Source organism: Saccopteryx leptura, chromosome 3 (genome assembly GCF_036850995.1).
Source record: "Saccopteryx leptura isolate mSacLep1 chromosome 3, mSacLep1_pri_phased_curated, whole genome shotgun sequence".
In the NCBI taxonomy this organism is placed as follows: domain Eukaryota; kingdom Metazoa; phylum Chordata; class Mammalia; order Chiroptera; family Emballonuridae; genus Saccopteryx; species Saccopteryx leptura.
The window spans coordinates 368,782,766-368,808,956 of NC_089505.1; the positions used below are offsets into that span (position 1 = coordinate 368,782,766).

A 26,191-nucleotide genomic window follows, 5' to 3' on the forward strand; every position below is an offset into this window, starting at 1 on the left:
GCAGCTCTGCCTGGGGCTGCGAGAGCCCGTGACCTCCAAACGTCCCCACTGTGCCCTGAGCACCACGGACAGGGGCCCGCGGCGCCTTGATTTACTTCAACCCTCGGCATTCTGCCCGCAACCTACCACGCCGTTTGAGGGCGCCCAAGCAGCTAACTTGTTTTACCCTAAACCCCTTAATCACTACTATAAAAATAGAAGGCCCTGGACCACAGTATCCGACACGATGACCATGAACAATGGACATCGACGCACAGGCTGAGAGTAGGAGCCGGGGGCTGATGACACCAGTCGTGCACAGAGGAGGGGACCTAGGGTGAAGGCCAAGGGCATGAACAGGCCCCAGAGGGTCAGAGGGGACCCAGAGCGAAGGCCAAGGGCAGGAACAGGCCCCAGAGGGTCAGAGGGGACCCAGAGCGAAGGCCAAGGGCATGAACAGGCCCCAGAGGGTCAGAGGGGACCCAGAGCGAAGGCCAAGGGCAGGAACAGGCCCCAGAGGGTCAGAGGGGACCCAGAGCGAAGGCCAAGGGCAGGAACAGGCCCCAGAGGGTCAGAGGGGACCCAGAGCGAAGGCCAAGGGCAGGAACAGGCCCCAGAGGGTCACACCTACGAACACACACACACACACACACACACACACACACACACACACACACACGACTTGTGTCGTGTGGCTCTGACCCTTTCTGATGCAGTCCCTACGTAGGCGGATTCCCACCGGGTCAAGGACGCTCAGGTCTGGGCATCGTTGTGGGAGAACCGGTTGAGGGTGGGGGTCTAGAGTCCGGCAGACAGACAGACACGGCCTCTGCCCCACTCCCCCGTCAGCGCTGTGACCGTGGACATGCCCCAGACCCCTCGAAGGGGCTGCAAGCGGCTGAGACTCGTGCGCTGCAGGGCCTGGCCCGTATCTAGAGGTCAAGAACGGGCTGACGTGGTCATTCTTCCCACGGCGTGGCACCGTTTCAGACGAGACCCCCAAGTGCTGGTGGCCACATGGCGGGGCTGTCGCTGTGTGCCCACCCTGCCCTCCAGAAAGGACTGCTGGGACGACGGCGCGCCCCCTGCGCCTTGCTATGGCACGTCCTTCACCGAGAGCAGAGGCTCCTGAGAGGCAGGAGCACCTCCCTGTGGGGCCTGGGGACCTGTCCTGGTCACCGCTCCGGAAGGGCGGCCCCGGGAAGAAGCTCCGCCTGCCGCAGAGCCCTCTCTGCATTCTCCACCCCCTTTGTGGTCCAGTTCCAGCTCCCTGGAACCTCACCTCACAACCTCAAACAGAGCCCCTGCCTGGAAAAACCGCCGAAGGAAGAGCTGGCTCAGGTGGGCAGGGCCGTGCTGTTACGCTGCGGCCGGTGCCAGACGTGCCGGGCACGTTGGCTCCAGAGCAGGGTCGCCGGGCGGGCAGACCCGCTGTCCCCTGCAGCAGGACCCCGGAGAGGGCCTGCCGTGAGCTCCGGCGGGGGCTGGTCGGGGGCAGGGCTGAGTGGGACCAGCACTCCTAGCTGCTCACTGCTCGGCCCGAGGAGCTGCCCCATGACCAGAGCGATGTCTTCCCTAGAACCTGCAGCATCTCCTAACCCCGACCTTCCCTCTCCGGTGCTGACGGCCGAATTAACCATACGCCAGGACCCTCACATGGCGGTCCCTCTCTGGCCCTGTCTCCGGCCCTGTCACACGGTGCCCGGCCCTGAATGGGGAGCAGTAGTGCCTGCCCCCTGCCCCCTCGGGAGGGGTGACTGAGACGGTGCCCACGGAACCACCTGCTCCACGGCGATGCCTAGAAGCCTGGGGGTGGGAAGCACCCCCAGGGTTTCCACAGGCAGGGGGGACAGTGCACATGCACGAAGGAAGAGCCACTGTCGGGGACACAGGCACGTCCACAGCGTGTCCCCCAGGGTTTGCACAGGCAGGGGGGACGGTGCACGTGCACGAAGGAAGAGCCACTGTCGGGGACACAGGCACGTCCACAGCGTGTCCCCCAGGGTTTGCACAGGCAGGGGGGACGGTGCACGTGCATGAAGGAAGAGCCACTGTCGGGGACACAGGCACGTCCACAGCGTGTCCCCCGGGAAGATGAGCCAAGAATCAGCAGGAGGCGGGTGGGGGGCAGGGTCGCTTGGGGCCCCATCCTGGCAGATGGGAAACACACTCCAAACAATGCCAAGTTCATCTGCCAGGTGACACGGAGGGGCCCAGCGGTGGCTGGCGGAGAACGGCGAGACAACATCAGCCTTCTAGAATCAAACGTAATCCCCACACTCGCGTGTTTCAAACGGGACAGCGAGGTTAGGCCAAAGGATGCACGTCTAGGCCCTCTGGCCCTCCGCCGGGGCCAGTGCCCCTCCAGCCGGCTGCCTCGCCCGAGCAGCTGGACGCTCCACAGTCCACCGCGCTGTGGAGGACCCTACTCAAGTTCAACTCAGAAAACGGAGCGCCGGCCTCCTCGGGGGCGTTTGGAAGGAACAGGTGCGGAATCTACTTCTTCCTTCAGGCCTGGGGGCAGGCCGCCCCAGCCTGCTGCCCATCCGGGCCGACACCCCCTCCTCAACCTCATCACCAGGGCCGGGGCCCCCCTTCCCGCGGTTTCCTGGTGGCACCCTCCTTCCTCGGCTCCGTGGTGAGCCGGCCCACACAGACACTCGGTCGCCACGGCTACGGAGCCCTCGGGTGCCCGCACCGGGCTCTGGCCGCCTCCTCAGGGCGTCCTGGGAGGTCCAAACAGCCTGTGCTCTGAGTCCGGTTCAGACTGCTCTCTCCCCAGCTCAGCTCATCCCCTGCCAGGTGTACAGTCCCCGTTAAAAAAAAAGGGGGGGGAGAAAACCAAGGAAGACAGGGCGCCGGTGTGTGCGCGACCCCCAGGCTGCCGCCTCCGCGTGGCCGCACGGTTCAGCTGAGTTCTCGGGCTGGCCGCCGGCTCCGTCTGTCTGGAGCACCATGCTGTGAAATCGCAGCGCCGACCCGTGTGTGGCTGCATTCACTGCCATATGGGTTTCTGTGAAAATGCTTAAGGAAGGGCTTTTTGGTGGCTGTTGTTTTCAGGTTTTTCTCCCTCTAGCAAACGCTGAGTAATGAACCTCTGACCCGGGCGGTCCGGGACACTGCCCCAGATCCATCCCCACGGGTCTCAAGGGCCCTGGGCGTCTCTGAGGTCTGAGCCCAACTCCGTGAGGGGCTGTCAGGCCCTCTCCCCGCCCTGTGCCCTGTGCCCTGTGCCCTTCCGTGCCAGGGAAACCGAGTGCCTTCAGTACACAGCCTGTCCCACCTCCACGCCCCGGTCCCGGCCAGTCCCTGCCTGAAGGCCTTCCTCTACACCCTGCCCCGCTCCGACGGTACCATTGACACCAGCTGCTTTTCTAGGGAAGACAAGGGACCCCGCAGGAGACACACCAACCCCCCCACGTCTGAGCCGGGGCGGGGGACGCAGGCAGAGGCGAGCCTGGACTCCGTCCTGCAACGCCAATCACAGCGTCCATCTCGGCCGACTTCTGAGTGCCCCCTTCCCCTTCTCGGGCTCCCTGCCCGGCAGGATGCAGCAAGGGGTTTCTGCACTGTCCTCCCAGCCCTCCGCCCGGGGAAGGGGCAGGAGCACCCGGCTCCAGACTTCGCAGCAGAAATACTGCGTGCCTTCCCTCGGAACTAAAGAAACGTGCCTGAGTTGGGCGCTCGGGGCACCCAGCGCCCGGATGGCTCAGACCGGATTCTCGCTACTGCCTCCTGAAGTTGTCATTCCCCAGGTGCCCCCTGAGGTCTGTCCTCGGTCACACACCCTCCCTGAACCCTCACATCGGCCTCGCAGGCCCGCGGTGGTGTCTCTGTCACCTTCAGCGTACAGGTGAGGACACGGAGGTGCCGAGAAGGAGAATGACCTCTCCAGGGTTCTACCGCAGGCCGGGCAGTGCCAGGTCCCCACAGCCTGACCCTCAGCCGCTGCCCCACCCGTCAGCACCACCCAGCAAATCCCCAGCACGAGGGAGAGAGGGCTCCTCCCTCCATGTCATAAGGCTTTTGGATTTCACCCATGAACAAGTATGAATATCCTATATTTAAAAGGTTTTCAGTATAGGCCCTGGCCGGTTGGCTCAGTGGTAGAGCGTCAGCCTGGCGTGCAGAAGTCCTGGGTTTGATTCCCTGCCAGGGCACACAGAAGAAGCACCCATCTGCTTCTCCACCCCTCCCCCTCTCCTTCCTCTCTGTCTCTCTCTTCCCCTCCCGCAGCCGAGGCTCCATTGGAGCAAAGATGGCCCGGGCACTGAGGATGGCTCCATGGCCTCTGCCTCAAGCGCTAGAGTGGCTCTGGTCACAACAGAGCGACGCCCCAGATGGGCAGAGCATCGCCCCCCGGTGGGCATGCCGGGTGGATCCTGGTCGGGCGCATGCGGGAGTCTGTCTGACTGCCTCCCCGTTTCCAGCTTCAGAAAAATACACACACACACAAACACACACACACACATGCACACACACACACACAAAAGGTTTTCAGTATATTGAGATTAAGGCCCATTCTTTGGTTACACATTTGAGATGTACTAATACAGCAGCACCACGCAGGGCAAGTGACAACGTACATAAACCGTCCCGGATCCCGTGGCCCCGATGGGCCCGTTTCTGCACTGCGCACCCTGTTTACGCGTGAGCACACACGGCTTCCTCGTCCGCTGTCCCGCCCGCGTGACGTCCGCGCTCGGCTTCCTGGTCCGCTGTCCCGCCCGCGTGACGTCCGCGCTCGGCTTCCTCGTCCGCTGTCCTGTCCGCGCGACGTCCGCGCTCGGCTTCCTGGTCCGCTGTCCCGTCCGCGTGACGTCTGCGCTCGGCTTCCTCGTCCGCTGTCCCGCCTGCGTGACGTCCGCGCTCGGCTTCCTCGTCCGCTGTCCTGTCCGCGCGACGTCCGCGCTCGGCTTCCTCGTCCGCTGTCCGGTCCGCGTGACGTCCGCGCTCGGCTTCCTCGTCCGCTGTCCCGTCCGCGTGACGTCCGCGCTCGGCTTCCTCGTCCACTGTCCCGCCCCCGTGACGTCCGTGCTCGTCTCCGCATCGTCGGCCCGTCCCGTTCCCACTCACATCCGTCTGGCTCGTGTGATGCAGTTTTCCATCAGGCTGCCCCGTCTTCTTGCTGTGCTGTTCTGTGTGAAGAATCCTGGTCCAGAGCGGAGCCCTGCTGCTGTTTCTCCCTCCCCAGGAGCTGTGCCGGGGGTAATTCCCCAGCCGTGTGCGGGTGTCGTCCGAGCACCCCCAGCGGTAAACACTGAGGCTCCTAGGAAACCCTCAGAGTGCTTCACTGATGTGACGGCTGTCTGCTCCCCTGTCCCCAACACTGTGCAGCCTTGACAGGGGCTCCTGACAGGCTGTCACCTTCTGGGTGCTTAACAGCACAGGGACAGAGGTCGCTCCGCCGGACTCGCTGGAGGACCAGCAAGAAGAACCACTCTCTGAAAAGATAACCATGTGGCCGGACTTTGAGTGCACGCCTCCTCCACTGAACTGGTGGTGAATGGACCTCTGCGAACCCACCCCTTTTCCCTGTGCATGAAGTACGTAAATGCCATGCATCGAAGAAAGAGATATGTCACTCTGTCTACCTTCTGGCGGGAAGAGGAAAGGAATAAAGACAGGGGACAGATTTTTACAGACACCTGCCCTGTGCCAAGGATGAAGCCAAGTGCTTTCACAAGCATGATCAACCTCCCCTGCTCCGCACCACAGCCCCAGGGTGGGGGTGGGGGTGGTCATCCATGGCCCCACTCTAGGATGAGGAAGGCCTCATCGGTCAGGCCCAGAGAGCCCCTAACGGAAGCTCACCCAGCCCCTGCAGAGCTGGGATCCACACCAGGTCTGCTCGATTCCCAGCCCTGCGTTCTTCCCAACACCCGAGCCCTGTGTGAGCACAAAGCCGAGGCTCTTTGTCCTCCTTCCTCCCAGAGGCCAGGACAGGAGGCCCGCCCCAGAGAGGAGGGCAGGGACCTCCCCAGACAGAGATCACAGAGACAGGAGCCCTGCAGAGCGGAACTGGAGCCGACGCTCTGGCTTCCCAACACCAGAGGGCGCTGTGGGTCCAGGAAGGGGGACAGGGCGCCACCAGAAAGCGCCCTGGAAACTGCACACTCTGGCCCCTGTTTCTGTTGTTTCTAAATCTTTTTCCACCCGTGGGGCTCACGGTCCAGTGGGGTCCTGAGACCACATCTCCGTGGAGTGTCACTGGCTCCGTGCCCACCACCCCACACCACCCACGCCCACGTCCTCGCTGCAGGGTCCAGTGGGGTCCTGAGACCACATCTCCATGGAGTGTCACTGGCTCCGTGCCCACCACCCCACACCACCTACGCCCACGTCCTCGCTGCAGGGTCCAGTGGGGTCTGCAGACCACATCTCCGTGGAGTGTCTCTGGCTCCGTGCCCACCACCCCACACCACCCACGCCCACGTCCTCGCTGCAGGGTCCAGTGGGGTCTGCAGACCACATCTCCGTGGAGTGTCACTGGCTCCGTGCCCACCACCCCACACCACCTACGCCCACGTCCTCGCTGCAGGGTCCAGTGGGGTCCTGAGACCACATCTCCGTGGAGTGTCACTGGCTCCGTGCCCACCACCCCACACCACCTACGCCCACGTCCTCGCTGCAGGGTCCAGTGGGGTCCTGAGACCACATCTCTGTGGAGTGTCACTGGCTCCGTGCCCACCACCCCACACCACCCACGCCCACGTCCTCGCTGCAGGGTCCAGTGGGGTCTGCAGACCACATCTCCGTGGAGTGTCACTGGCTCCGTGCCCACCACCCCACACCACCCACGCCCACGTCCTCGCTGCAGGGTCCAGTGGGGTCTGCAGACCACATCTCCGTGGAGTGTCACTGGCTCCGTGCCCACCACCCCACACCACCTACGCCCACGTCCTCGCTGCAGGGTCCAGTGGGGTCTGCAGACCACATCTCCGTGGAGTGTCACTGGCTCCGTGCCCACCACCCCACACCACCCACGCCCACGTCCTCGCCGTGTGCGTTGTTTTTCTCAGCCGGGAAGAGCCAGGGGCAGGAGGGGCATGGGAGTCATCACCCCTCCCTGCTCTCCAAGGCCACGGGAATCCTGCAAACCGGCCCAGAGCAGGGGCCGGACGCCCTCCTCATCGTCAGCACTGAGACAGCCCGGGGCCCCCCTCCCACAGCAACCAGGTGGCAGCGTCCCCGGGGACCGGGCCTGCTGGGACAGGCGCTGTGTCAGACCCTTTCTGCTTGAGCCCTCCCAGCAACCGTCCGCGGCAGGAACTGTCATCATCCCGTCCCCACTGTTCTGAAAAGGACGTGGAGGTCAGCGTCACCCAGGGAGGGACGCATAGTTCACATGGAGGGCAGTGACCCCCAACCTTTTTTGGGCCACGGACCAGTTTAATGTCAGAAAATATTTTCACGGACCGGCCTTTAGGGTGGGACAGATAAATGTATCACGTGACCGAGACAAGCGTCAAGAGTGAGTCTTAGATGGATGTAACAGAGGGAATCTGGTCATTTTATAAAAATAAAACATCGTTCAGACTTAAATATAAATAAAACGGAAATAATGTAAGTTATTTATTCTTTCTCTGCAGACCGGTACCAAATGGCCCACGGACCGGTACCGGTCTGCAGCCCGGGGGTTGGGGACCACTGATGTAGGGAGCCCAAACTGGAAGCTGGGTTGGGTCGCCTGCAGGCTGTGGTCCCCCTGGATGAGGGGGCTGCAGACCATGGGGTGAGCACTTGAACCATGTCAGCTGTCCCCCCAGGCAGGGCCCCTCCTCACCTGCCTCACCCCCCATGCCCTCAGCACCTGGGCTGGGAGCAGCTCTTTGAAACATCCCTTGAGAGACTGCCTGCCCACCTTACCTTACTTAGTCTAAGTTCACACACACTGAGACACGAGGGAGACCTGTCCCCAAGGACCCCCTGGTGGATGCGGGGCAGCACGGGAGCTGGAGGGGGGGGCAGCACGGGAGCCGGAGGGGGGGGCAGCACGGGAGCCGGAGGGGGGGGGCAGCACGGGAGCCGGAGGGGGGGCAGCACGGGAGCCGGAGGGGGGGGGCAGCACGGGAGCTGGAGGGGGGGCAGCACGGGAGCTGGAGGGGGGGCAGCACGGGAGCCGGAGGGGGGGCAGCACGGGAGCCGGGGGGGGGCAGCACGGGAGCCGGAGGGGGGGCAGCACGGGAGCCGGGGGGGGGGCAGCACGGGAGCCGGAGGGGGGGCAGCACGGGAGCCGGGGGGGGGGCAGCACGGGAGCCGGAGGGGAGGGCAGCACGGGAGCCGGAGGGGGGGGCAGCACGGGAGCCGGAGGGGGGGGCAGCACGGGAGCTGGAGGGGGGGCAGCACGGGAGCTGGAGGGGGTCAGCTTCCCAGGGAGGGCAGCAGCAGCCCCAGAGGCAGCATCGAGGCCCAGCAGGGTCCGGAGGCCAAGTTCTCCAGCCGTGTTTTTGCTGTGTGACCATGGGCCAGACACACGCCTTCTCTGAGCCTTGGTTTCCTCAGCTGCTGGGAACGGTCACCCAATCCATTCCCTTTTGGAATGACCTCGTTTCAGCAATCACCAGCAAAGATGTCTCCTAGCCGCCTCAGTGACTCGGGGACCTTGGGCAGGCCACCTGACCTCTAAGCCCCGGACTCCTCGTGGGTGAAGTGGGCACGGCAGCCCCTTTCCTGAAGCGGGTCTCGGTGACGAGACATCAAGTATGGGACCCACCTAGTACGGGGCCCGGTCCTCCCAGGGGCCAAGCACAGTCTCTCGGTGGTGACTCACATCACCAAAAATACAAAACAGCCGCGGCCAGAGTCAGAGCCGTGTGATGCCCGGACCCATTGCCCCAGTCCTCCAACCACCCCTCCCCTACCCACCACTCTGCAAATTACTCGGGAGAGAACATTCTAGCGAAGAAGCCAGCTTGTAAAACCCGCCCTTGTTCACGCGCCTTAGTCACCAGTGACCTCCCCCCTCTGGGACTCGGTTGCCTGGCCCCAGCTGGCCTCCACTCAGCCCCGGAAGGAAAGCAGAAACTCCGTAACGGGGGCCTAGGGGGGGCCTCAGACCCGAGGGGGGCTCGGTTCCACATCCCAGGGCTGCGCCCACCAGGACCTTTCTGCCTCACCTCGCCCCACCCCCACGCTTTTACAGATGAGAAAGCAGAGGCTCAGAGAGGGAGCTGACTCACCCCAAATCACACAGCTCGTCTGTGGCAGAACCAAGCCTCAGACTTTGCTAAAAATGCACAACTGCAGAGAGTGTCAGCTGAGGACAGAGCTGAGGGCCTGAGTCTGTTCAGCGGCCGGCGCTCCTGCCAGCACCGGGTACATGAGGTCGCCGGCTACATGGTGCCCCCCGCGGCTTCAGGCCCTGGATGCGGCGCTCCAGGCAGGGCTCTGGGCACCAGGGAAGGGGCTCCGGGCACCAGGGACGGGGCTCCGGGCACCAGGGAAGGGGTCCTGGGCACCAGGGAAGGGGCTCTGGGCACCAGGGAAGGGGTCCTGGGCACCAGGGAAGGGGTCCTGGGCACCAGGGACGGGGCTCCGGGCACCAGGGAAGGGGCCCTGGGCACCAGGAGACTGAGGCTGCATGTCCTGAGCTCCCTCAAAACAGATGAGGCAGAGATGTGTCAGCTGCTGCCCGGGGACGCCGTCACATCCGTCAGAGAAAGGCTGGTCCCGGAGCCGCACGTTGGTACTGCCCAGCAACCACTGCCCAGCAACCACCGCCCAGACCTGGTGCCTGACCTCAAGGGCTCCGGCAACCCCGGTCCTATCACCGAGGGTCACCTGGAGTCCTGAGAGTGCCCTGTGCTCTGGCCCCGGGCCCACAGGGGCCGAGGATGCTCTAAAGACAGGTGCCGGATGTGAGCACTGCATCCCAGGTGCTGTGCGTTCGCACCACACAGGAGCGAGTCACAGGTGGCCGCCGTCAGCCCCACGTCAGGTATCAGGGGACCCAGACTCGCACACTCATGGCAGAGTCACTGAACCGGTGGCCCGGTGCACAGTTCACGCTGTGCTGTGTGCCACGTCCCCTCCAACTGCTCTGTTCCCGTGCAGTGGTCTGTGCGCGCGCGCATGTGTGTGTGTGTGTGTGTGTGTATGTGTGTGTGTGTGTGCGCGTGCGCGCACGCGTGCGCCTGGGCTTTTAACAGGGGTGAGATAAAGGGACATTCACTATGCAATAAGTGAGGACAGAGAGAAATACAAAGGAGGACATTAACACACAACTTTGCTGCCCACAGAAAACCAGTGGTTAATAATGGGCTCTGCCTCCAGAATCTGTGTGTGTGTCACAAATGCACACACACATACCCAACGGGGGTCCTGCTGCCCAGACAGTTCATGGTGTGTGTTTTCCAGGCCGTTAACTGTTCTTCGGTGATTCTGCAGCCCTGGGCGTCAAGCATTATTTAGCTCACAATAACTTATTTCCCCTTTGCCCGCTACAGAGCGTCATGGTGTTTCCCGTCTTGCCTATATAAATTACTCTGAGTTAAACAGGTGGATATACCTGTGTGCATCCTCAATTTATCTCCTTAGAAGAAAGCTCTAGACATGAACATACTGAATAAAACGGAACCTCCAGGGAGGAAATGGGCTGGCCACGTGAGAGCTCCGTGGCCACGTGAGAGCTCCGTGTCCAGTGACTGACGGAGTGGCCCCTGGTTTGTCCCAGCAGCCTCTGTGGGGACTGACAGAGCGGCCCCTGGTTTGTCCCAGCAGCCCTCTGTGGGTCCACAGAGACTGATGGAGCGGCCCCTGGTTTGTCCCGGCAGCCCTCTGTGGGGACTGACAGAGCGGCCCCTGGTTTGTCCCAGCAGCCCTCTGTGGGGACTGACGGAGCGGCCCCTGGTTTGTCCCAGCAGCCCTCTGTGGGTCCACAGTGACTGACGGAGCGGCCCCTGGTTTGTCCCAGCAGCCCTCTGTGGGTCCACAGAGACTGACGGAGCGGCCCCTGGTTTGTCCCAGCAGCCCTCTGTGGGTCCACAGTGACTGATGGAGCGGCCCCTGGTTTGTCCCAGCAGCCCTCTGTGGGTCCACAGTGACTGACGGAGCGGCCCCTGGTTTGTCCCAGCAGCCCTCTGTGGGGACTGACGGAGCGGCCCCTGGTTTGTCCCAGCAGCCCTCTGTGGGGGGCTGACGTGAGCTCCGTCCCAGCAGCACGTGCTCGGGCGCCCCGGGCAGCGCAGGCCGAGTCTGCAGGGGCCTGGGCTCGGGTGCAATCGACAGAAACGTGACCCACAGAGTTTTGTGGCCGCCTCTGCTGTGAGACGGGAGGTATATTTTAACAGTGGGTGTGAGTGGAAAAGGGCATTTTTAGTGACTCTCTGCTCTTTATTTATTTCTCCTTACAGGTGAACAGCTTCAGAAAGCTTTCCTCCTCAGAAGGACCCCTGCGTGCCAGGCCCCGGCGAGCCTCTCCTGTTACAGTGAAGGTGACGAAGGCACGGCACTCCTATCAGGGAGAGCGCTCCCGAGCCCCCCCCCCCCTCTATCAGGGAGAGCGCTCCCGAGCCCCCCCTCTATCAAGGAGAGCGCTCCCGAGCCCCCCCTCTTCAAGGAGAGCGCTCCCGAGCCCCCCTGGTCTTCCTCCTGCCTGGACTGTCCGGCCACCACCTGTGGCTCTGTCCCCTCCATCGCTCCTCTCACCTTCTGCACCAGTCTCTGCCCCCCCAGCCCCCCTGGTGTCCCCCACCGACACACACACTTACGTCCACATGTCTCCACATGTCTGACCGAGCACAGAGCCTTCGACACTTCCTAACACTTCAAACGGGGCCTTAACATGCTTCCACACGGAATGCCCGCCGTGCTGGCCCTCAGCCCGGTCCTGCCACTCTGCAGCCCACTCCGGAACCTCTGTCCTGACATCGTGACCCGCTGCCCTCCCAAACGAGCACTCCTCCGCCTCCCACTGCGCACGCCCAGCTCCCTACAGCCCCTGGGGAGCCCTGACCACCCACCATCACACCGTCCCCGAGTCACGGGAGGACAGACGTGAGGCCAACGCTCAGCCGCGGAGACCCCCTTCTCCCCCTCAGATCCTCCCCGGCCGCACACGGGAGCACAGCCCTCCCCACCCCAAGACCCCGCCCTGCTCCCGAGCCACCGCCGCAGCCCCGGAGGAGTGTGACAGAAAGGGAGACGCCTACCTTTTCACCCTTTTCTCCGTGGACGAAAGGTCCTCGGCCCTGGAAGGGAAAGCAGAGGGCGAAGGTGACCACAGGGCAGTTCAGGTCAGGACGTCTCGGCGGGGCAGCTCCCGGGCATGCGAAGCAGAGGCTGCCGTCCCATCCGCTCTGCCGGGGGCCCCAGGAAGATGACGACTATCATGCACACGTGTCGGTTCTCTCCTGGTGAAGCCGTCTGATTTAACTTTCCCCACCACTTAGTGGTGTGGTACGATCCTTTCATTTTCCTTTTCTCCATCAGGCTTATTGAGATAAACCCACAGAGCCTGTCATTCACCCGGGAGTGCACAGTTTGGTGGCATTTAGGATATTTACAGAGCTGTGCGACCACCACCACCATCGACTTCGGAACGTGTTCATCACCTCAAAAGGGACTGCGTACCTATAGGTGGTCACTCCACGTGTCCCCCCCCCCTGCCCCCCTGCCCGGGGAAGACGCTGATCTAGGGTCTGTCTCTGCAGACCTGCCTAGTCCTGCTGTTCTGTATAAAGGGAAAGGGAGCGGGTGGGTTGGCAGGACTGGCTTCTCGGGCCATGTGCTCTTAGCAGAGTGCTCGCGAGGCTCACCCACGCCGCTGCTGTATCAGCACCCTTCCCTGAGGGAAACGTTGTGTGTGATGCCACACACGCTTCCTGTCCGCCTCCGTCAGGTGCGGGATGTTTGGGTTGGTTCTACGTTTTAGTTACTGTGAACTGAGACGCTGCTGGAACGTTTGTGTATAAGGTCTTGTATCGATGTGTGTTTTTGTTTCTTTGGGGGTGGGCTGGGAGGGATGTGCTAAGTCCTGCGGTGATTCTAGGTGTGACCTTTTAAGAACTGCCAGGCTGACTCCAAAGCAGCTGCACCATCTCACACCAGCTAGACGTGAGGGCTCGGACTCCTCCCCGCTCCCAGGTGTCCTGACCATCATCGCCAGTGAGAAACTGAGTCTCTAACCACAGTTGTTGGCTTACCTATCACGCCTGTCAATTCTGTCAGGTTTTGCTTCCTTTGGGGCTCTGCGTTTACGTACAGATAAATTACTTCCCGTCTTTGAAGGATTGACACTTTTATCGTTATAAAATGTGTTTCTTTATTTCTATTAACCTTTTTGTTTGTTTGTTTTAACATCTATTTTCTCTGATACCAGTCGAGTCAAATGTCTTCTATTGCTACTCTCAGGATATATAGTTTCTATCCTTTTACTTCTCACTCATTTGTATCTTTGTATCTGAAGTGTGTCTCCTTCCTGTGGGCACAGAGCAGTTAAGTCAGGTTCTTGGTCCAATCTGACATCTCTACTTTTCAATGGGTTTAATATAATCACATGCAGTGTTATTATTAATGCCATTAGGTTTACATACACTATTTTCTTTTTGTTTTCTACATATTCTGGGGTTTTTGGTTGTTGTTGTTCCTTTATTGCTTTTTATTTTATTTTATTTTTTTTGCATTGAGTATTTTCCAGTGCAACCTTTTAATCTCTTCAATGATATTTTCACTATATATTTCTCAATTATTTCCCCAGAGGTTTGGCATCTACATCTTACCCAACAGAATCCGCTCCAGATTTAGACTAACTTCCCTCCACTAACACTTACAAACACGCTCCTACATAGCTGTTCCCTCTCTCCCTTTTCTGTGCTGTTCTTACTACAGACACTAAACACCCCAAACACAGTCATAATTCGTACTCTGCACTCACCATCCCACTGCATTCTGGCCTTAATTCTTTCCCAGGGGAAGTCAGCTGATTACCTTACGGGGGTGCCTTGTCCACGGCGATTTATTTTTTTCCCCTGCTGCTTTCAAATGTTCCTCTTTGCGTTTTAGGATTTTTCAATGATGTATCTGAGGACGGCTCTCTCACTGAGCTCCTGGATGTGCAGATTACTGACCTTCATCGATCTGGGGGTCTTCAGCCGCATGTCTGAGGACCTGTCCTGCTCCTCCCGCCCTCTCTGGGCCCCCATCATGTGCACACTGGGGCGTTTTGTGGGCCCACCCCCTCTGAGGCTGTTCATTTACCCTCTTAGCCTTTTCCCTCTGACCTTCAGGTGATGTCACCTCTATTGATCTGTTTTCAGGAACGCTGGCTCCTCAGCCAGCGTCGAGCCTGCGGTGGGGCCTCCCTGGTGGTTCTTACTTTTTGCTTACTATAGTTTCAAGCTCCAGAATTTCCACCAGGTCCTTTTTAAGAATTTTTATCTCTTTTTAATATTCAGTCTTCGATGAGACAGTGTCACACTACCTTCCTTTATTTCTTGAAGAATGGTTTCCTACAGCTCTTTGAATGTGGGCCTACGGCTACTGTGTTGAGTCCGACACCTGTGCCCGCTCGTCGGCAGTGTCTGCTGCCTGCTCCCCCCCCCCCCCCGTGTCTGAGGAACACGCGTCTCCCTGGACCCCAGCTCACCGGGCTGACCTGAGGTGTAAACGTGCCCGGTACCTGCGAACACGTGTCAGGGAGTGGGACACCCCTGCTCAGGGCCGGCAGGTCTCCCTGCCCCGTGTCATCCTGACCCTGCACAGGGCTGGGACTCCCGTCCACACTCAGGGGCGGGCATACACAGCACGGGTGACGAGTGCAGCACCCAGTGAGCACGAGACTCGGGGGAAAGCGGATCAGGTTCAAATTCTGCCTCTGCCAGATCCGAGCCCTGTGACCAGGGGCAGGTCCTTCGAGTCTGGACATTCTGTGTCGTTCCCTTTCGAGACGTGGGGAGACTGTGCTTAGAGAGTTGTCACAGGGAGTGACAGGAGGGTCCCCGGGACGCCCTGTCCCACGAAGCAGAGCCGATGGCACAGCCAGGGAAGGAGCTGCTGCTGGGTGACTGCGATGTGGGGTGCGGGGGGACCCCGGCTGTCCAGGTCAGCTCCTCCAGGGAGAGGCTTTGTCTTGTCACCTGGGGCCTGCCCCTTTGTACTGAGAACCTGGGAGGAGCTAATTATAATCACAAGTAAAGACAACTCTCACTCGCTGACCACCTACCAAGGGCCAGGAGTTTTAGAGACATTTTGCTAATGGTGTACATGAGGCTTGCAGAGAGGTCGAGAGACCTGCTCAAGGTCACACAGCAAATAAGGCTGAAGCTAAGAGCATGACTGAGGTCTGCCTGACACCCAGCGTGTGCTGTTGATGCCACGGTGCTGGGTTGGAGGGTGTGGGGGGAGGGGATGGTGCTCTCGCCAGGCCAGGCCACAGTGACAGCAACAACGGCCTGGTGTGCCACGCCCACTGCCTCCCGTGCCCACAGTGGGGGCCTGGGCTGCACTGGGAGGGCGCCGTGGGATTCGGTGCCTGGCACCCCCCTGGGGGAAGCCCTGCGGCTCCCCCACAGCCACCGAGAGCGGGCCTTTCACTCACCCAGTCGCCTTTCTCTCCCTTGGGTCCGGGAGCTCCAGCTGGCCCAGAGGTGCCCGCGTCTCCCTGGGGAGTTGAAATCAGAGGTGAACACCACGCAGGTCCTCCCCAGGGCCGTCCCCCACAGGCCCCCCACAGCCACTGCGCCCCAACTCCCGAAGCCCCGGATTCTGTCACTGTCCACTGCACAGTGTGGCCACACTGCCCATTTCCAGGGCGGGGGAAAGATCGGAATCATCTCCCCAACTTCTGAACTCCAGGAACGAGGGACACCTTGAGAAAGCGAGTGGATGACAGTATCTCATGCTGGTCCCTGGGCATGGCCTGGCGGCTGGTACGCAGCCAGGGCCCCAGACGGGGACATAGAAGCCCAGGTTCAGACGCCAGCTCTGCAGCTCAGCCCGGCGGTGTCAGTGCCTGGGCCTCAGGCTCCTCCTCCATGAAAGGGGCCAGCTGTCCTGAGCACACAGTGACCAGGCGCATGCAGTGCTCTGCTGACTGCCCCAGGTCAACCAGGGCCCCTGAGCTGACTGCCCCAGGTCAACCTCAACCAGGGCCCCCGAGCTGACTGCCCCAGGTCAACCTCAACCAGGGCTCCCGAGCTGACTGCCCCAGGTCAACCGGGGCCCCCGAGCTGACTGCCCCAGGTCAACTTCAACCAGGGCCCCCGAGCTGACTGCCCCGGCTCAATCGGGGCCCCCAAGCTGACTGCCCCAGGTCAACCTCAACCAGGGCCCCCGAGCTGACTGCCCCGGGTCAACCAGGTCCTCCGAGCTGACTGCCCCGGGTCAACCGGGTCCCCCGAGCTGACTGCCCCAGGTCAACCTCAACCAGGGCCCCCGAGCTGATTGCCCCAGGTCAACCTCAACCGGGGCCCCCGAGCTGACTGCCCCAGGTCAACCGGGGCCCCCGAGCTGACTGCCCCAGGTCAACCTCAACCGGGCCCCCGAGCTGACTGCCCCAGGTCAACCTCAACCAGGCCCCCGAGCTGACTGCCCCGGGTCAACCAGGGCCCCCGAGCTGACTGCCCCGGGTCAACCAGGGCCCCCGAGCTGACTGCCCCGGGTCAACCAGGGCCCCCGAGCTGACTGCCCCAGGTCAACCTCAACCAGGGCCCCCGAGCTGACTGCCCCGGGTCAACCGGGTCCCCCGAGCTGACTGCCCCGGGTCAGCCGGGGCCCCCGAGCTGACTGCCCCGGGTCAACCGGGGCCCCTGACCAAGCCATCGGCGTGACAGGTCTGTGCCCGTCAGGGCCCTGGACCCTTCCAGCTGTTCCTGAAGAGATGGAGGGCAGGTGGGGGAGGAAAAACTGTCTTCAAGGGAAGAAAAGGTTCCCCAAGGACCTTGTGGAACTGGAGCCCAGGTTCCGACCGTCCTCTGAGCCAAGCCCAGACCTGCTCAGTGTTGAGCAGGGACCCTCGAGCCATTTCCTCTGCCTCCCTCTGCCCCTGGCATGCAATTCCTCTCCAACCACCCCACCTCCCACTCCACCCTCTGAGAACAAATGGCTGCTTTGCTGACGCTGTTCCCTTGGCGTGTGATGCCCTTCCCTGCCTCCTTGTCCCGGGCAGCTCCCCTGCACCCTCCTGGACCCTGCTCGGCTGGGACTCCCAGGGAGTGGCACCCTGAGGCCTCCCAGGGAGCTGGGACTCCCCACCTGGGACTCCACTCCTCTCCGTCACGTGTCTCTTCCTCCCTGGCCGGCCTGCGCATCCTGGGACCGGGCTCTCTGCCCTTCACTGCCATGTCCCCACATCTAGCATGGGCCGCGGCACCCAGGAGACACCAGGCCACAACTGTGGGGCTGACCCGAGCGGTGTGGAGGTGAGCGGAACCCCGGGGAATCCCGCTGTTTACTCAGGGTCGGCCACGCTGGGACAACCTGACCGGGCGCTGCAGGCAGGACCGAGGGCAGTAAGGCGGGAGCCCGGCGTGGCGTGGCGTCTCCACAGGGGTCGGGGGGGGGGGCTGCAGCTGCTCCCCCCGCGGGCTCCTCCCCCCCCATCTCTCCCGGAGTCGGGTCCGGCTCTGCGCCTGCACGGCCCAGCTCTGTCCAACCACAGCACCATGGTCATTCCACCAGCAGCCCCTGCGGATAGGTCCACGAACCCCAGGCATCTCTGTGCTTGTTTCCTGTCTGACGGCCCAGGGGCCTCAGCGACGGCCCGGGGCAGCTCGGTGAGGCAGAAACCCTGCCCTCCTCTTCACAGAGACCCCCTGGCACCCCAGCCTGCCCTGCGCTGCCCTCCTGCAGACCCCGGGGGAGGGCCGCTGAGTAGGCTGTGTGTGTGTGCATGTGTCCATGTGGGGCAATGGTTTGTGTGTGTGTGATGGTGCATGTTTGTGAGGGTGCATACGTGCGTACGAAGGAATATGTGTGTATGTGATGGTGTGTGTGTGTGTGTGTGTGCACTCTCCATCCCCGTCCCAGCCACGTGGGGGTGCAGGGGAGAGGATAAGAAAAGAGGGAGGGAGATGACGGTGCCTACAGAGGCAGAAGGAGGGAGAAGAGAGGGACAGAGGTGTTCGGCAGCGATGCAGTGAACAAGTGTGAAAATACGTAATGCCAGAGAGACAGAGAGAGAGAGGGAGAGACAGAGAGAGAGAGTGAGAGAGAGGAAGAGATGGGGAGAGAGACAGAGAGAGAGATGGGGAGAGAGACAGAGAGAGAGAGACAGAGAGAGAGATGGGGAGAGAGACAGAGAGAGAGAGACAGAGAGAGAGATGGGGAGAGAGACAGAGAGAGAGATGGGGAGAGAGACAGAGAGAGAGACAGAGAGAGAGGGAGAGATGGGGAGAGATGGGGAGAGACAGAGAGAGAGAGATGGGGGAGAGATGGGGAGAGAGACAGGGGGAGAGAGACACAGAGAGAGATGGGGGAGAGAGAGACAGAGAGAGAGACAGAGAGAGAGGAAGAGATGGGGAGAGAGACAGAGAGAGAGATGGGGAGAGAGACAGAGAGAGACAGAGAGAGAGATGGGGAGAGAGACAGAGAGAGAGACAGAGAGAGAGGGAGAGAGAGACAGAGAGAGAGGGAGAGATGGGGAGAGATGGGGAGAGACAGAGAGAGAGAGATGGGGGAGAGATGGGGAGAGAGACAGGGGGAGAGAGACACAGAGAGAGATGGGGGAGAGAGAGACAGAGAGAGAGACAGAGAGAGAGGAAGAGATGGGGAGAGAGACAGAGAGAGAGATGGGGAGAGAGACAGAGAGAGACAGAGAGAGAGATGGGGAGAGAGACAGAGAGAGAGACAGAGAGAGAGGGAGAGAGAGACAGAGAGAGAGGGAGAGATGGGGAGAGATGGGGAGAGACAGAGAGAGAGAGATGGGGGAGAGATGGGGAGAGAGACAGGGGGAGAGAGACACAGAGAGAGAGATGGGGGAGAGAGAGACAGAGAGAGAGACAGAGAGAGAGGAAGAGATGGGGAGAGAGACAGAGAGAGAGATGGGGAGAGAGACAGAGAGAGACAGAGAGAGAGATGGGGAGAGAGACAGAGAGAGAGACAGAGAGAGAGGGAGAGAGAGACAGAGAGAGAGGGAGAGATGGGGAGAGACAGAGAGAGAGCGACAGAGAGAGACAGGGGGAGAGACAGAGAGAGATGGGGAGAGATGGGGGAGATATGGGGAGAGAGAGACAGGGGGAGAGACAGAGACAGAGAGAGAGACAGGGGGAGAGACAGAGAGAGAGAAAGATGGGGGAGAGATGGGGAGAGACAGAGAGAGAGACAGGGAGAGATGGGGAGAGACAGGGAGAGAGAGACAGAGAGAGACAGAGAGAGAGACAGGGGGAGAGACAGAGGGAGAGAGAGAGATGGGGAAGAGATGGGGAGAGAGACAGAGAGAGAGACAGGGAGAGACAGAGAGAGACAGAGAGAGAGACAGGGGGAGAGACAGAGGGAGAGAGAGATGGGGAGAGATGGGGAGAGACAGAGAGAGAGACAGGGGGAGAGACAGAGGGAGAGAGAGATGGGGAGAGAGAGACAGAGAGAGAGATGGGGGAGAGATGGGGAGAGAGAGATGGGGGAGAAATGGGGGAGAGAGAGACAGAGAGACAGGGGGAGAGACAGAGAGAGACAGAGAGACAGGGGAGAGACAGAGAGAGAGACAGAGAGAGAGACAGGGGGAGAGACAGAGGGAGAGAGAGAGATGGAGGAGAGATGGAGAGATGGGGAGAGAGACAGAGAGAGAGATGGGGAGAGATGGGAAGAGAGAGACAGAGAGAGAGAGACAGGGGGAGAGACAGGGGAGAGAGGGGGAGAAATAGGGGGAGAGACAGAGAGAGATGGGAGAGACAGAGAGAGACAGGGGGAGAGACAGAGAGACAGGGAGAGAGAGAGACAGGGGGAGAGACAGAGAGAGAGACAGGGAGAGATAGAGAGAAGGGAGAGAGACAGAGAGAAGGGAGAGAGACAGAGAGACTCTGCTAGGTGTTTCCAGCCCCACACTCAGTCCCGCTTTCCAACGCCAGGCAGCGGCCCCTGGACCAACCTGCCCTCGTCTACGAGCTTGTGTGTGACCACGGGCAATGCACAAACAAGGACGTGAGACGAGAGCCCTGCCCAGCGCTGTGACATCACAGCCTGGGGGGAAACGGAGAGAGGGGCTGCCCCCCGACTGCGGAAGGAGGACCCCATGAACTGCACCTGGCCTGGAGCAATCAGTGAGTTGAAAATGTGCGCCAAAATTTTTCAGGCAATTCAAACAAACAGAAGTCTAAACAAAAAGACTCTTAGGAGCCCCCCCCCCCCGCCAGGGTCTGGACGACGGAAGCCTGAAGGGGTTGATGGGAACTGGCCGTCACTGCGGTCAAGCCTGTCGGGGCGAGCAGGCCCTGCACCCGGGCCGTGCAGCCTGACCCCGCCCTGCGCCCTCCGGACGGAGCAATGAGGTTCTGAGCACAGACTGAGTCCCATGCCGCCCGCTTTCTCCTTCCAGCCCAACAAGCTCGGAAGCCAAACCGGCCAGGACTCATCTAACTCCCGTTTTCCTTCCTACACACAGAGCGGAGCTGCCGGCCGCCTGGGCTCCGAAGTCCCCCCACCCCCGGCCCCCCACCCCCGGCCCCCCAACCTCTGCCGGCTGCAGTACTGACCTTTGGGCCGGGGAGTCCCACAGGGCCAGCATAGCCCTTTTCACCCTAACGGAGAAAAGACAGAAGAAACGAGTGAGGCTCTGTTTTCATTCCCCCGTCCTCTCCTCACTCGTTGCTCACCCACCCCTGTCCGTGCCCCAGGACACTGTCGGCGAGCCGCGTGCTGGCCAACCAGCCGGACAGGCCTCTCGCAGCGACCGCCCCGCTCTTGAACTGAAAGCCGACCCAAGGGGCCTGGACGTCGCCTCCGATGCAGCCATTGGGAAACAGAGGCAGAGACCCACACCACTCCCTGGGGGGGGGGGGTCCCCGACCTGCTGTCCCTCCTGTTGAACAGAAACACGCAGCCTGACAAAGGTCCGTGTAACTGTTACCCACTAAAATACACAACAGGGCACGTCCACCAGGCTATTTCTAGATGTAAACGCTGCCCACTTTTTAAAACGTGTGCTACGGGTGTAGAAGACCTTATCCCTGGATGTGAGATGTGACCTGTGAAGTTACAGGTACGCGTGGGTATCGCCACATCCCGACCACAGGCAGCGTGATTCAGGCAACCGTGTGTGCAACGTCACGCCGTCAGAGAAAAGAACAGAGATAGGGACACTACACCACCCGTCGCTGAAACACGGACGCACTCGCCACAGTCGTGCAGGCAGCTCCTCAGGAATATATGGAAAAGGCAATCTCAGGGGCCATTGACAGCTGCAAACGGGGCCTGACCCGTGGTGGCGCAGTGGGTAGAGCGTCGACCTGGAACACTGAGGTCGCCGGTTCAAAACCCTGCACTTGTCTGGTCAAGGCTCATATGGGAGTTGATGCTTCCTGCTCCTCTCCCCTTTCTCTCTCTCTCTCTCTCTCTCTCTCTTCTCTAAAATAATAAATAAATAAATTTTTTAATAAAAGAAGGAATGCAAAACGGAGCTAAATGCTCTGTGTGTTCTGCCTCCCGGCGTGCCCCGCAGAACGCCTTACGCAGCTCACGCTCACCGGTCTGGCTTTAGAGATGGGACACATGGACCCGAAGGCCACCTGTGGACTTCGGTAAATAATGGACCTGTTTCCTAAACTGAACTGAAGATTGAAGCCATCGGAAGAGAAGTCCGCCCGTGGCCAGAGTTGCGCCTCCCCGGAGAGAAAGCTCAGACTCCCAGGCCCCTTGGGCTGTGTTTTCTGTGGAGCTGAGGACGGAGGAGGCCAGGTCACCTCTGTTGACTGGACTGGCCTCTGCAGGGGGGGGCCTGTGCTTGGGAGGCTGTCCAGCACACCGGGTGGCAAGCTCAGCGGCTGGGCAGGCCATGGAGCTCCTGGGTGCCCCAGCCAGACAGGAGCCGGTGGGACGTTTGAGGACCATGTCCTGTGTGTCTTACAACCTCGGTGCTCAGCACACAGTGGGTGTTTGTTGGATGTGCATTGTCAAAAATAATGCATTGTTAAGTAAACAAAGGAATGGATGACCGGGTGACGCCACCCAGCATTTGAGGCTCAGAATTTGTAGGATGACTGATAATCTCAAAGAGCGAGACCCTGTCCTACCAGTGAGAAAGAGGGAGTGAACCTTCATCCTTCCCGTCCACCCACCCATCTGTCCACCGTCCCTCTGTGCGCCCGTCCACCCATCCGTCCTCTACACTCTGGTCTTCTTATTCTTTAGTTCGGCCAGGATTTGCGGTCTGCTATGTATCAGTAGCTGAAAATACAGGCACATCCACCTTCAGTCTCTGCCACCTGGAACTTACCTTACGGAGGTAAAGACAAGCCGACGTGTCTAAGGCAATGTGACCACTGTCATGGCAGACGGACGCCCAGGCAGAGAAAGGGGTCACGGGGCCTCAGAAAGAGCAGGCGCTTACTAAACAGTTACTCAGTGGGCGAGTGGGAATGAAGGGAGTCAGGAGGGAGGTCAGGAGAGGACAGGGGGAGTCATCCGGACAGCAGTGTGCTCAGGAGGAAGCTCTTGAGAGAAGGGAAGGCATTAGCCGGGAAAGGAGAGGGGACAGGGGAAGTCGCTCCTGGCAGGAGAAGCGGCACGTGCAAGTCCCAGAAGTCACGAAAGACCACGAGCCCTCTAAGGAAGGTCTGGCCAGGCATGGAACGGGGAGGGACGTGCCATGTGATGAGGCCAGAAAGGTCACTGGGGACCCCCCATGGGCCACGCAGGCTGGGGGGCGTGGGGAGGGTCCACAAGCCACACCAAGGAGATGAGTGCTGAGCCCGGGGGTCTCTGAGCGCTGGGGGGAGGAGATGAGCAGAAAGGGGAGGGTGACACCTGCTTGACGCTGGGCTCCCCGTCCCAGGAGTCCATGAGAGGGACCCCAGGGGTCTCGGCAGGACGCATCCAGGCCACAGGCCGGGCTCGGGGAAGGGCCGGGCACTGGGCAGCTCGCCTGGGCCACCCGCCCTGGCACAGGCCGTCTGCGTGCACAGTGGCTGGTGATCCAAACCACACAAGGCCGTGACCGTCCTCCAGGTTCTCAACCGAAAGCAAGGGTTGACAAGGACTTGGGTTCACACCATTGCTGTTATTGTGTTGACTCGATCAACAGACTGTCTGTGGCCGCCCTGAGCCTGCTGGGGGCCTGGCAGGATCCTCCGGCCAGCACTGTGCGTGCCCACCCTGGCTCTCCCCCGCCATCTGTCGTTCCTGCCCGCCTGGCACCAGGATCCGGGCTCCTTCACTTCCCCTGCTGCCCAGAGAGAGCCTCCGCCCCAAACAGGCCTTCCAGCCAGGTGGCCCGGGGCTTCTCGGCCCCGCCTGACTTAGAGCTCCTCGGGGGCTTCCGGGGTCCCCAGGATCTGGCTCCGTGGGTGGAAAGAAGGGAGGGAGGAGACTGCGGCCAGGACAAGCTTCGTGAGAGAAGACTGCTACTGAAATTCTCCAACTCACTTCATCTGGGGTTTTCTATTTCTGTCCGTCTCCCCCATCCCTCGCAAAGTCACGGAGCACCGCCTGCATGTGGCCAGGAGCTGGGTGGTGCGGACACAGCCACGGACTTGAGCACAGTGGAGATCTAGGCCCTGGGCGGTGGGTCCAGGGAACGGCACGGAGACCCTCTCCGGCACAGTTCTGCTGGTCTCATCCTTGTGGTTGTGTTTAGGTTTGTTCTGGTCAAACAGCAGACATTGTTTTTTCTTATCAAAGGGTCCACGGGTCCACAGAAAAAGATAGCAGATGAAGGACTCAGGCACTCAATGACACACTTAGTTCCTGGCAATGGATGGGGGTGGTGTTCACGGAGACACGGTTGTTTTTAAAATTAGAACACAATGCATGAAAACCTACTCGTATATGCACTGAGATTACGGAGGATGGCTGATTCAAAGAAACGCTGAGAAGAAAGGGATGAGGGTGTGTTCCACGGAGCACGTCTAACCCCTATCATTGCCATCCTGAGTCTATTCTCACACCAAATCCTGTTTGAGTTAGTTGGATTGGAGCGGAGGGGCTGCAGGTGAGGGCCGGGGAAACCTCAGGGAAACCTCAGGGAAACCTCATTAACTTCAGGAAAACATGTCAGAGCCAGGTCTGAGCAGCACCGTCCTCATGGGCACAAAGCCGAGAAATGAGAGGTTCAAGGAGCAAGGACGCTTCCCTGACCTGGGGTCACAGGAGCCTGGGAGCATCAGCCCCAGCAGAACAAGTGCATGGTGGGAAATTCCCACCTCCACGGCCAGTCCCACCGGCCAGCCTGCCCCACTCAGCGCTGGGGCTCAGGGCTGGGGACAGAGAGGGGACTGCAGAAGGTACCTTTTCTCCAGCTGGGCAGGAGCAGTTGATGGTCTTCAAAAACCCGATCTGTTCACTGCCGGCAGTGGGCGGGGGCGGGGGCGGAGGCGGAGCAGACGGCTCTGCCAGCACGGTCACCTGGCACTGGAAGGGAAGCCCAGCGGGTCAGCACCGGGCTTCTCCCCCCAGCACTGCTCCCAGTCAGGGGCTTGGTCTGGAGGTTCCTCAGAACCGAGCAGGCAAAGTGGGGTCCCTGGCCTCTCGGCACCCTGCAGGGACCGGGTCACCCCTCAGCCTCAGTGTCACCCCTGCAGGATGGGACCAGGGCGTTCCCAGCACGAGGCGCTGAGCAGGATTTAACGGGACGGCTCAGTGTCTCACGCCCAGGACCGCCAGGACCGGTCAGTAAGGACTCATTTCCTGACCCTCCCCCTCTCCCCCTCCCTCTCTCCGACTCCAGTCTCCGCCTGGCAGCCCTCCCTGCTGCTGTGTGCCCTGCACTATCATCGCGCTGAGACGGGCGCAGGGACCAGGCGCTGGCTGTGTCCCAGGGGCTGGACAGCCGAGTGCTGCCCCTGGGTTTCACCCTGCCACCCTGGAGAGCAGGCTGCAGGGCTCCTCTCTCCTCTGAGTAGCCTGGGGGCTAGGGTTAGGTAAAGAGATGGGGGGAGTGAGAGGTCCCAGGGAGGGGCTGAAGCCCACAGGGCCCAAGGCGATCTCTGGTCCATCTTGCCCTCCCCAGTCCTGGCCACACCTGCCTCCTGCTCTCTGGCCAACCAGCCCAGCACACGGCAGCCTCCGCCTTCTCTCTCTGAGCACTGGGGGCAAGGACGGTCAGTCCCTCCTGGGGCCATGCCTCCAGTCTGCCTCCTGCTCCCCAGAGCCGGCCGCATTGCTGGGCCCGCAGCCCGTGCGGTGAGACTGACGCCGGGACCGCAGCAGGACCCCAGGAGGACCTGCTCGCCCTGCTCGCCCGCCCGGCTGGGCCGGGAGAGGATCCCAGCAACGATCACAGGCGCCCCTCCAGGGCCCATTCTGATAGCGGGTGTCCCCCGAACCCCAGCTGCCTCCGCCCAGGCCCTGGACCCCACTGTCCATCTTGAGGGCCAAGGACCCATTTCCTCCCAACCTCTCCGTGCAGGAGACTCGGCTCACCGGACCCGAGGGGATGTCACAGCAAGTCTCCAGTTCTGCGTGGCGGGAGTCACAGTAAATCACAATTCGCTGTAGGTCAAACTGGAAAGAGAGGTAGGTCGGGGGGTGGGTGAGTCTCTGCAGCCCGGACCCCTCCATGGATTCAGGCTGGCCCCGCCCACCAGGCCCCCTTCTTCCTCAGCTGTGCTGGTCTGACCCTGTCGCCTCCCCTGACCCCACACCTGAACTGCCCCCTGCCCCTGAAAGTGAGGCCCAGCACAAGCAGGTGCCGGGCACGCGTTTGCCAGGTGTTTGTCCACGGCCCCGCCCCTGAGCGGCCACCACAGTCTGGGTGCCCAGCACTGCCCTATGGTCAGCCCCACTGTCACAGCCACACGGTTGCTTATGTGAAGTTTTTAAAGTAAAAAATGTGCTTCTATCACAAAATATCATTTAAAGGGGCTGTGGCGTTAAACACACGCACATGCATGCACACATGTACATGCATGCACACACGCACAGGCACGCACACACACATGCACGCACACACGCACATGCACGCACACACGCACAGGCACGCACATACACACAGGTATGCACACACACGCACAGGCATGCGCACACACACATGCATGCACACATGCACATGCATGCACACACATGCACCCACAACCCACACGTGTCCAGATGAGGCCCAGGCCTCCCGCAGGACGGCCGAGCCCTC

The 26,191-nt window shown here is 61.0% G+C and overlaps 1 protein-coding gene across 1 annotated transcript in view; it reads right to left on the bottom strand.

Moving 5' to 3' along the window:
* COL22A1 (collagen type XXII alpha 1 chain) overlaps window positions 1-26,191 on the bottom strand; it is a gene marked incomplete at its 5' end in the record, with an annotated part of 223,216 nt that overhangs the window by 147,096 nt on the left and 49,929 nt on the right. The window contains 5 exons of the mRNA XM_066372771.1: window positions 12,132-12,170; window positions 15,518-15,580; window positions 20,607-20,651; window positions 24,355-24,477; window positions 25,489-25,569. Of these exons, the coding sequence (XP_066228868.1) occupies window positions 12,132-12,170; window positions 15,518-15,580; window positions 20,607-20,651; window positions 24,355-24,477; window positions 25,489-25,569 (351 nt within the window). The remainder of the gene's footprint in view (window positions 1-12,131; window positions 12,171-15,517; window positions 15,581-20,606; window positions 20,652-24,354; window positions 24,478-25,488; window positions 25,570-26,191) is intronic.